At 41.8% G+C, this 12,151-nt stretch overlaps 1 protein-coding gene across 1 annotated transcript in view; it reads right to left on the bottom strand.

Moving 5' to 3' along the window:
• Positions 1-5,953: 5,953 nt before the first annotated feature.
• The window catches only part of SLC5A5 (solute carrier family 5 member 5), a 94,019-nt gene continuing 87,821 nt past the window's right edge, over positions 5,954-12,151 (bottom strand). Inside the window, exons 15-16 of the mRNA XM_077253324.1 lie at positions 11,146-11,246; positions 5,954-6,598 (exon numbers count right to left, since the gene is read on the bottom strand). Of these exons, the coding sequence (XP_077109439.1) occupies positions 6,398-6,598; positions 11,146-11,246 (302 nt within the window). The 3' untranslated portion in view covers positions 5,954-6,397. The remainder of the gene's footprint in view (positions 6,599-11,145; positions 11,247-12,151) is intronic.

Here is a 12,151-nt window from a genome sequence, read left to right as displayed (position 1 = left end):
AATTTGTTGACATCTATGATGCTAGTTAAAGTAGTCTGGGTCAGTGTCCTATATTGACACCAGTAAATACTTACTGCCAAATTACTATGTCAGAAACTCAGCAGATGAGCCCACCCCTGTACCTAAGTATGCCACCCTTTTTTTTTGTTGTTGTTGTTTTGCGAGACATTAACATCTATTTATTTTTTGTGAGTACTAACTGTGTCAGACACTCCTTGCAATCGTCCTCCGCTGACCACAACAATGCTGCCTGTGTACCCATGTAACCTATTTAAAACTGCATAGAGCCTATTTTTATTTATTTTAGGCCTAGTAAGCCTGTCTGCGGTCCCTCCTTGCAATCCTCCTCCGCTGACCACAACAATGCTGCCTGTGTACCCCTGCGAGATAACTCTAAGTGCCTTGAGCCTATTTTTATTTATTTTAGGCCTAGTAAGCCTGTCTGCGGTCCCTCCTTGCAAACCTCCTCCACTGACCACAACAATGCTGCCTGTGTACCCATGTAACCTATTTAAAACTGCATAGAGCCTATTTTTATTTATTTTAGGCCTAGTAAGTCTGTCTGCGGCCCCTCCTTGCAATCCTCCTCCGCTGACCACAACAATGCTGCCTGTGTACCCATGTAACCTATTTAAAACTGCAGAGAGCCTATTTTTATTTATTTTAGGCCTAGTAAGCCTGTCTGCGGTCCCTCCTTGCAATCCTCCTCCGCTGACCACAACAATGCTGCCTGTGTACCCCTGCGAGATAACTCTAAGTGCCTTGAGCCTATTTTTATTTATTTTAGGCCTAGTAAGCCTGTCTGCGGTCCCTCCTTGCAATCCTTCTCCACTGACCACAACAATGCTGCCTGTGTACCCATGTAACCTATTTAAAACTGCATAGAGCCTATTTTTATTTATTTTAGGCCTAGTAAGCCTGTCTGCGGTCCCTCCTTGCAATCCTCCTCCACTGACCACAACAATGCTGCCTGTGTACCCATGTAACCTATTTAAAACTGCATAGAGCCTATTTTTATTTATTTTAGGCCTAGTAAGCCTGTCTGCGGTCCCTCCTTGCAATCCTCCTCCGCTGACCACAACAATGCTGCCTGTGTACCCATGTAACCTATTTAAAACTGCATAGAGCCTATTTTTTTCTTTTATTTAATATTAATAAAGCCATGATGGACTACGCAGTACCACGCTACGAGCTACCCAGTTGACACTTCTTTTGCGAGAAAAGCCATCCCAACCCTCCACCAGCATGTAAAAGACCGCATTGTCCATGCACTCTGTCAATCTGTGAGTACAAAGGTACACCTGACAACAGACGCATGGACCTGTAGGCATGGCCATGGAAGGTTACATGTCCATTACGGCGCAATGGGTTAATGTGGTGGATGCATGGTCCACAGGGGACAGCCTACTAAGTCTGTCTGCAGTCCTTAATTCAAATTGTCCTCAATTCAGGTTTTCGGGCTTTTTTTAAAAAATAGGAAATTGCATTTGGGCTACTAGTTTGGTTGGTGCCTACTGTTGATGTCTGACGCTCCTGGGTGTTCTCCTCCTCCTTGGTGTTCTCCTCCAGGTTTCCTTGTCTGAGCTTCAACCTTCTGGCTCTCATTAAGTGCTGTTTTTAAAAAAATTGGGGGTTAGGGCCTACTAACTGTGTCTGCCGCTCCCTGGTGTTGTCCTCAACTGTATAAATCTGAGCTTCAACCTTCTGGCTCTCATTAAGTGCTGTTTTTTAAAAAATGGTGGTTAGGGCCTACTAACGGTGTCTGCCGCTCCCTGGTGTTGTCCTCGACTGTATAAATCTGAGCTTCAACCTTCTGGCTCTCATTAAGTGCTGTTTTTAAAAAAATTGGTGGTTAGGGCCTACTAACGGTGTCTGCCGCTCCCTGGTGTTGTCCTCAACTGTATAAATCTGAGCTTCAACCTTCTGGCTCTCATTAAGTGCTTTTTTTTAAAAAAAATTGGGGGTTAGGGCCTACTAACGGTGTCTGCCGCTCCCTGGTGTTGTCCTCAACTGTATAAATCTGAGCTTCAACCTTCTGGCTCTCATTAAGTGCTGTTTTTAAAAAAATTGGTGGTTAGGGCCTACTAACGGTGTCTGCCGCTCCCTGGTGTTGTCCTCAACTGTATAAATCTGAGCTTCAAACTTCTGGCTCTCATTAAGTGCTTTTTTTAAAAAAATTGGGGGTTAGGGCCTACTTACGCTGTCTGCCGTTCCCTGGTGTTGTTCTCGACTGTATAAATCTGAGCTTCAACCTTCTGGCTCTCATTAAGTGCTGTTTTTAAAAAAATTGGTGGTTAGGGCCTACTAACGGTGTCTGCCGCTCCCTGGTGTTGTCCTCAACTGTATAAATCTGAGCTTCAACCTTCTGGCTCTCATTAAGTGCTGTTTTTAAAAAAATTGGTGGTTAGGGCCTACTAACGGTGTCTGCCGCTCCCTGGTGTTGTCCTCAACTGTATAAATCTGAGCTTCAACCTTCTGGCTCTCATTAAGTGCTGTTTTTAAAAAAATTGGGGGTTAGGGCCTACTAACGGTGTCTGCCGCTCCCTGGTGTTGTCCTCGACTGTATAAATCTGAGCTTCAACCTTCTGGCTCTCATTAAGTGCTGTTTTTTAAAAAATTGGTGGTTAGGGCCTACTAACGGTGTCTGCCGCTCCCTGGTGTTGTCCTCCACTGTATAAATCTGAGCTTCAACCTTCTGGCTCTCATTAAGTGCTGTTTTTAAAAAAATTGGTGGTTAGGGCCTACTAACGGTGTCTGCCGCTCCCTGGTGTTGTCCTCCACTGTATAAATCTGAGCTTCAACCTTCTGGCTCTCATTAAGTGCTGTTTTTTAAAAAAATGGTGGTTAGGGCCTACTAACGGTGTCTGCCGCTCCATGGTGTTGTTCTCCACTGTATAAATCTGAGCTTCAACCTTCTGGCTCTCATTAAGTGCTGTTTTTAAAAAAATTGGTGGTTAGGGCCTACTAACGGTGTCTGCCGCTCCCTGGTGTTGTCCTCCACTGTATAAATCTGAGCTTCAACCTTCTGGCTCTCATTAAGTGCTGTTTTTTAAAAAAATGGTGGTTAGGGCCTACTAACGGTGTCTGCCGCTCCATGGTGTTGTTCTCCACTGTATAAATCTGAGCTTCAACCTTCTGGCTCTCATTAAGTGCTGTTTTTTAAAAATTTGGTGGTTGGGACCTACTAACGGTGTCTGCCGCACCTTGGTGTTGTCCTGTGTTATTTTCCTGACCTTTAATCTTCAGGCTTTCGGCCTTCATTTGTAATATTAAACTGCATAGGGCCTACTAGTTGGGTTGGGCCTACTAACGGTGTCTGCCGCTCAAAGGTGTTCTCCACTGAACAAAGCAGTGCCGCCTGTTTACTCCTGTTATCAATTTTGAACTTTATTTTGCCCACTTTATTATTTGGGCCTACTAACTGTGTCTGCCTCTCTTTACAGTTGTCCTCCACTGAACTAAGCAATGCTGCCTGGTTAGTCCTGTTACCAATTTTGAATTGCATTTTGCCCACTTTATTATTTGGCCCTATATCAGTGTTTCCTCCTCATCCTGCCCATTGCCCAGCCGGTGCTACGAGTCTTGTGGTACTTTGACCCAGACCACTACATTCCCCTTGCACGCTACACAGCCACAATCTGACCCTGCTGAAAGTCAGGTTCCCCTTCCCGCATACTATACCACCTTACACAGGGACAAAGAGGAAGGTGCAGATGAAAGTGCAGGTTTCTTTAACAGGTAGGGGGCATACTCGTTGGCGACGTCACAGGCACAGGGCCCCTCAGAGTACGCAAAAGTGTCGCTGCCGGTGGGAGGCGCCCCCGCCGTGCAAACACACCGCTGTACTTTGAGGGGCCCTGTGCCAGGGCCAATGCGAATGAGTGGGCCTCCCTGCTTGCTCAGGATCACAGCACTTGCAAAGTTGAAATACTTACCTCTCACTGCTCCGCCGCCGTGACGTAGTCCACGTTTCCTGGGCCCACTAAAACCTTGAACCAGCCCTACCCCCCACAACTTTTGCCAAATGACCCCCAATTTCCAATGCCCAACTATTATTAGAAAGTTAATTAAGATTGACAAGCTTCAGAAAAAAGAATGGATGTTTTTGGCATTAAAATGGGCACTGTAGGTGTTTTCCTGGCCTCCACTCACTGCCGACTATGCTTCCCCATTGACTTGCATTGGGTTTCGTGTTTCGGTCGATCCCCGACTTTTCGCGATAATCGGCCGACTGCACTCGACTCGACTTTGGGCAAAGTCGGGTTTCTCAAAACCCGACTCGATCTTAAAAAAATGAAAGTCGCTCAACCCTACTGGCGGGTGCAACCGGTTAGGCTGCAGTTGAAGTGAGCACTGATGGGTGCAACTGGCACAGCTGCTGTTGAGGTGAGCACTGGCGGGTGCAGCAGACTAAATGCAAATACTGGGATCTGAGAACTGACAAGTGTTAGGAACAAACTCACAACATTGCACAGGCACCTCAATGTTGGAGGAGGTTATTTAAATAGTAAGTGACTTCCAGCTATTGGCTGGGGACACTTTAGAGGAACGCACGTGCCCCCGTTAAGAATGAGGAAGTGTGCGCACGCACGACCTAAGCACAGTGCCTGGAGACCTGCTAAGAGGGCATGCACTCCAGGCAGCAGCAGACCCGGAAGAAGCAGGATGGGAGCCTCGGCAGTGAGTACACTGATGTCTCTGCACAGAGAGAGGGACTGCAGGCAGAGATGCGGGAGCTACAATTGATGTCATTGGAATATTGTTCTGGACATGAGCGTGTCCAAAGAGGACAATCAGATGACGGGTACTTCCGGCATGGGTCGACTACCACACGCGCTAGCACACCGGAGACCAATTAACCTACATATAAATAGCAGACATGACATGCCAGATGCAGACCCCTTTGAGAAAGTGAATGCGAAACACGCGTTGAGGCGGTCCCTTGGGAATACTTAACCGCACTATCACCTTAATATGGGTAAGTTTCTTTTAGTGGGACAACTCTTTATTCAATGAACTTTTGGGCTGAATCTCTATGAGTTACCTATTTATACTTCTTATGCAGGGATATTAACACTAGTAAGACACACATGCACTTTTATACTTCTTTCTACTTTTCTTTAGGTGTTCTCCCGTATTATGCAACAATAGGGACCCTTAAGTGTTAGACCTATTACATTAGCTCTATATTGCTATAATGAACTTCTGATTGATTTATAGTTTCATACTTATGAAGTCAACACTCTATTTTTTCCTAGTTTGTACTATGATATTTATATGATATCAGATTTCTTCCTATACATTCCATCAAACATGATTAGATAGGATATTATGATATTTACATTGTGAAATGACTTTCAATCTATCTTTATAGGGCCTCTGGAATTTCTTTAATCACGTTGTCATTTGACAGTGGGAACTGGCTGTCTGACCAGCGGTAATGATTTCCCCCCCCCCCCAATCAGAAACAGTGTTTGCTGCGCTGTCATGCACGTGGCAAACATTGGATTTTCGGGTCCCCCATTCAAGTGAACCCGAACTTTTTTTAACTGTTCGGCCAAACCCGCCAGACCCAACGTCCAGGGGTCCGCCCATCTGTAGTAGCGTTTCCATTTTGTAGATGACACGAAACAATATAGTATAGTGCAGTCTATGGCAGATGTTCATAAGTTACAAGCTGAGTTGGGCAAACTGAGTGTTTGGGCATCCACTTGGAAGATAGGGTTCATTGGTGATTAATGTAAAGTTACGCACTTGGGCACTAAAATGTTATAGAGTAAAACATACCTGGCTAGTACCTGATACATGCTGCCCACAGATTAGACAGCTTGTATTGATACCAAGCCCCTTTTTTTCCTGGGATTAAAAAATAAGGTTCCTATTGAATGTTGAATAAAAGTTAGCAGAGATGTTAAGAACTATTAAACACTGACGTAATAAGTACCGGTATATTGTAAAATTGGATATATTTTTATTATGTAAAATAATATTTGTTTTCTGAAACTGAATACCCCTTGAAAGAGAGTCAAGCTGGGAGCCCATACAATAAGTTGGTTTTTTTTTCCATTCTCACCATAATCTAACCACACTATAGAAAAAAAGGCATTTTGTGACATTCATTGAAATTTATGGGCATCTATTGAAATCATTGCTCAGCAAGAGCTCTACTAGATACTGCTTCTGGGAATAGACATGGTGGTATGGACAAACTATCTTCACTTTGAGCAGAGAATGCATTTAAATTAGGAGGATTTCCCTTTTATATCATAAACAAAAAAAATCATAGTATAAATCAACAATATAAATTCTGGCTTCAGTAAAGTTAGTTCATATGTACATTTGATGTCTTGTTAGGATACATTGTAAGAATTCCTTTTGTATGGATAGTTGTCGAAAATCATAAATAGGATTCTCTGTCAACTGCATTTCTAGGCCAAAGAGTAAAGCAACTGTTTTCTGTTGATTTCTTTTGGTTTTTCTTATGGGAAGATTCAGGATCTTCGTTCAACATAAAGTGATGATTGTCAATATTTGAGAATTTGGCATTCGGCTGAAAAGTAGGGTAGTGAATGGCCATCTTCTCTGTAGCTTGAGAACTCTGGAAATATAATATATCAGTCATTTTCAAGCTTTACACATAATATCCAAATATCTGTTAACATTCAGCCATATCAAACTGATATAGATATTGACATAAGACTAATAACAAGACTTCAAGAACAATATTAATAGCTGTAGCTTGTTAAACATTTGTTTCAGTATGAAAATGTTAACTATTAAGATGCAGAAGTAGCTTAAATATTGCCAAAACAATCAAGGCAATGGTAAACTATAAAATAACTATAAAATGAAGCCAGATATAAAATAAGCTGCCATAGATCATGCTTCAACATAATTAAATAGAAATTATGCCCTTCCTATCAAGTAATCCATTCATTTAACATTTGTTTAAAAATGGATCTCCCTAAAAAAAAAAACTTTATATGGTGCAGGCTGCTCTCTGAGCTAAAATTTATTCCTAAATGTCTGTCTATTTACTGTCATAATAATCTACCGTAATCTCTTTTCTAATATACTTTAATTAAAATTCCCTATCACTTCCTCCCTTTTCATGCTGGGATAGTCAAACTGGTCATTAGGGAGCAGACGCTGCTGTCACTGATGCAGCCTCTGCTCCCTTCCCAAAACAAAGTGTCATCAATAATATCCATTTTGGGGATTGGGCTAGTCACAGCTCTACTGAACATACGTTGGTTATCAATTCTGACTTAAGCTCAGTAGAATCTTGTCCCTGTGCAATATTCCTTCTAATGCACAGTGACAGTGCACTAACTCGCTGGCTCGAATGAGCCAGCAAGAAAGCGCACTGTCAGTGTGTGTTGTAAGAAGAATACCAGCGCTGTCCACGTAAGTGACATAATTTGCAAGGGCAGCACTGGTCTATTTTCATTTATGCCATGTATTCTTCTTACAATGCGCACAGATAGTGTGCTCTTTTGCAAGCTCGTTACTTCTGATCAGAGACTTCAATTGATCGCTCAGTCACCGTAAATATTGCACAGTGAAATGAATCTACTGATCATATGTCGGAATTGACAACCAACGCATGTTCAGTAGAGCAGGGACTAGCACAGCTCCTGAAACTGGTGTCACTGATAATGCTTCATTTTAGGGAAGGGGCATAGGCTGGGGCAGTGACTGTAACCTTTTCCACCTGATTACAGCTTATTTGATTGCATGCACTGGGATTCTCTGAAGAAGCACCATCAAAGAGGAAGTAGTGAAAAAAATAAAAATAAAGCAGATAGAATAAAGAGGGAGTGGTAGGGAAATTTAAATGAAAACATATTAGAAAAGAGAGGAGATTATAACATTAAATAGAGATTTAGGGGTAAAATACATTTTTGTTACAGACCACCCCCGTAATGAGCCTACTGATTTCTTCACTGGTCCCATGGTAGCTGACTTTTTTATCTACAACAGGACCACTAACAACCCATGTCACTGTGATTGCTTAGTGTAGCTATCAAACTATGTCTAGCTACCTATCAGTGAGTGACACAAGTGGTAAAAATTGTTGGTATCCCACGTTTAATGACAGAAAAACCCACAATGTCACAGAAATAACTTGAATCTGACAAAAGTAATAAATAAAAGATCTATGAAAATGAACAAATGAAAGTCAGACATTGCTTTTCAACCATGCTTCCACAGAATTAAAAAAAAATGAAACTCATGAAACAGGCATGGACAGAAATGATGGTACCCCATAATGTGACAAAAGGGACATGTTCAATCAAGGTGTGTCCACTAACTAGCATCACAGGTGTCTACAATCTTGGAATCAGTGAGTGGACCTGTATATAGGGCTACAGATACTCACTGTGCTCTTTGGTGACATGGTGTGTATCACACTCCACATGGAGCAGAGGAAGCGAAGGAAAGAGTTGTCTCAGGAGATTAGAAAGAAATTATGGACAAACATGTTAAAGGTAAAAGTTATAAGACCATCTCCAAGCAGCTTGATGTTCCTGTGACTACAATTGCAGATATTACTCAGAAGTGTTAGATCCATGGGACTGTAGCCAACCTCCCTGGACGTGGCCGCAAGAGGAAAATTGATAACAAATCAAAGAGACAGATAATACAAAAAGAGCCCAGAAAAACTTCTAAACAGATTAAAGGTGAACTTCAAGCTCAAGGAACATCAGTGTCAGATCGCACCATCCGTCGTTGTATGAGCTAAAGTGGACTTCATGGGAGATGACCAAGGAGAACACCATTGTTGAAAAAAATCATAAAGACTGGAATTTGCCAAACTACATGTTGACAAGCCACAAAGCTTCTGGGAGAATGTCCTATGGACAGATGAGACAAAAATGGGACTTTTTGGCAAGGCACATCAGCTCTATGATCACAGAGGGAAAAATGAAACATATCAAGAAAAGAACACTGTCCCTACTGTGAAACATAGAGAGGGCTCTGTTATGTTCTGGGGCTGCTTTGCTGCATCTCACACAGGGTGTCTAGAATCTGTGCAGGGTACAATGAAATCTCAAGACTATCAAGGGATTCTAGAGAGAAATGTGCTGCCCAGTGTCAGAAAGCTTGGTCTCAGTCGCAGGTCATGGGTCTTGCAACAGAATAATGACCCAAAACACACATCTAAAAACACCCAAGAATGGCTAAGAGGAAAACATTGGACTATTCTGAAGTGGCCTTCTATGAGCCCTGACCTAAATCCTATTGAGCATCTTTGGAAAGAGCTGAAACATGCCGTCTGGAAAAGGCAGCCTTCAAACACGAGACAACTGGAGCAGATTGCTCTTGAGGAGTGGGCCAAAATACCTGTCGCGAAGTGCAGAAGTCTCATTGACAGTTATAGGAATCGTTTAATTGCAGTGATTGCCTCAAAAGGTTGTGCAACAAAACATTAAGTTAAGGGTACCATAATTTCTGTTAAGGCCTACTGTATTTCATTAGTTATTTTTTTTCTTAATTCTGTGAAAGCATGGTTGCAAAGCAATGTCTGACTTTCATTTGTTCATTTTCATAAATTTGACCATTGTGGGTTTTTCTGTCATTAACCCCTTCATGACCTTGGGATTTTCCATTTTTCCGTGTTCGTTTTTCACTCCCCTCCTTCCCAGAGCCATAACTTTTTTAGTTTTCCGTCAATTTGGCCATGTGAGGGCTTATTTTTTTGCGGGACGAGTTGTACTTTTGAACGACATCATTGGTTTTACCATGTCGTGTGCTAGAAAACGGGAAAAAAATTCTAAGTGCGGTGAAATTGCAAAAAAAGTACAATCCCACACTTGTTTTTTGCTTGGCTTTTTTGCTAGGTTCACTAAATGCTAAAACTGCCATTATGATTCTTTAGGTCAGTACAAGTTCATAGACACCTAACATGACTAGGTTATTTTTTATCTAAGTGGTGAAAAAAAATTCCAAACTTTGCTAAAAAAAAATTGCGCCATTTTCCGATACTCGTAGCGTCTCCATTTGTCATGATCTGGGGTCGGTTGAGGGCTTATTTTTTGCGTGTCGAGCTGGCGTTTTTAAAGATACCATTTTGGTGCAGATACGTTCTTTTGATCGCCCGTTATTGCATTTTAATGCAATGTCGCGGCGACCAAAAAAACGTAATTCTGGCGTTTAAATTTTTTTTCCCGCTACACAGTTTAGCGATCAGGTTAATGCTTTTTTTTATTGATAGATCAGGCGATTCTGAACGCGGCAATACCAAATATGTGTAGGTTTGAAGTTTTTTTATTGATTTATTTTGATTGGGGCAAAAGGGGGGTGATTTAAACTTTTATATATTTTTTATTTTTTTCACATTTTTTTTACTTTTTTTAACTTTTGCCATGCTTCAATTGCCTCCATAGGAGGCTAGAAACAGGCACCACTCGATCGGCTCTGCTACATAGCAGCGATCTGATGTTCGCTGCTATGTAGCAGAATTGCAGGTGTGCTGTGAGCGCCGACCACAGGGTGGCGCTCACAGCTGCCGGGGATCAGTAACCATAGAGGTCTCAAGGACCTCTATGGTTACTATTCTGAAGCATCGCCGACATCCGATCATGTGATGGGGTCGGCGATGATTTCCGGCCGCCCGGCCGGAAGCGGTAGTTAAATGCCGCTGTCTGCGTTTGACAGCGGCATTTAACTAGTTAATAGGTGCGGGCAGATCGTGATTCTACCCACGCCTATTACGAGCACATGTCAGCTGTTCAAAACAGCTGACATGTCCCAGCTTTGATGCGGGCTCACCGCCGGAGCCCGCATCAAAGCGGGGCTTCTGACCTCGGATGTACTATCCCGTCCGAGGTCAGAATGGGGTTAAAACGAGGGGTGCCAACAATTTTGACCACGTGTGTATACTTCCAACATATGATATCAGGATAAAAGGTATTGCTATGTTTTCACATCTATAAAGTTGTGTGCTTTTCTGTTTTAATCAACTTTTGAGAAGACTTGATTCTCCCCTTCACCGACTTTGATTAATTTCATATACTTTAATTGAGCTTTGGTTTTCCATTGTTTTCGATGTTTAGAATAGCTCTGCTGACCGTTATTCTTTTCATCAGAAATACCAGAAAGGTTTATTTAATACTCAAGTGTCAATAAAATCTTCATTACCTTCTGTGTTTCTGGTGTCAGCTCTGTTGATTTTGAGGTTGGTAGCCTTACTAGGTCCCACCAAAGCAATCCATGAGCTATTGTTTCTCTCTTGGTAGGTCCTAAATTACATTGAATACATTATTGGTTATGTCACCTAAAAACAGTGGAATGTAAAAGTTTGGGCACCCCTGGTCAAAATTACTTTTATTGTAAACAGTTAAGGATGTTGAAGATGAAATGATCTCTAAAAGGGCTTAAGTTAATGATGTCACATTTCCTTTGTATTTTAGGAAAAAAAAAATTATATTTATCTTTTGCATTTAAAAAATTACAAAAAGTAAAATGCAAAAGTTTGGGCACCCTGCATGGTTAGTATCTAGACAAAAAAACAAAAATTGAGCTTGACTTCAGTTGGTACACATACTGCACGTAAACGTATGTTCACATTGGCCATAAAACATATAAAACCTAGAGAAAAAATGAGCAAAAACCGTGCTGTAAATAAGTAAAAAAGCAAAAAGTGCATCTAAGTAACACAGAGTTTTTAGTAATACTGTTTTTGATCAAAAATAGCATAAAAGCCTTCCCACCACAACAAGGTAACTCTGATCGGGACGGCCCTACTCTGTCCAACATTACAAACCTTACCAGGTGTCAATGTTGACCTCAGTGTGAATAAGGGCAGACAACAGGACTGGGCCAAACCAGTGGACACCAGCCTGGGGGAGCTTCATATACAATCTCCAGCTCAGAAACAGGGAGGCCACACCCTGGCTTGCACAGAATGCAATAATACAAAGAAAAAAACACAAAAATTGAGCTTGACTTAAGTTGGTACACATGCAGCAAATAAACGCATGTTCACATTGGCCATAAAACATATAAAACCTTCAAGAGAAAAAATGAGCAAAAACCCTGCTGTAACTAAGTAAAAAGCAAAAAGTGCCTCTAAATAGCTTTTATATGTTTTATGGCCAATGTGAACATGCGTTTATGTTCTGCATGTGTACCAATTTAGGTCAAG

The sequence above is a fragment of the Ranitomeya variabilis genome, chromosome 1 (genome assembly GCF_051348905.1).
Source record: "Ranitomeya variabilis isolate aRanVar5 chromosome 1, aRanVar5.hap1, whole genome shotgun sequence".
Classification (NCBI taxonomy): domain Eukaryota; kingdom Metazoa; phylum Chordata; class Amphibia; order Anura; family Dendrobatidae; genus Ranitomeya; species Ranitomeya variabilis.
This window is presented reverse-complemented; position numbering and strand designations above follow the sequence as displayed.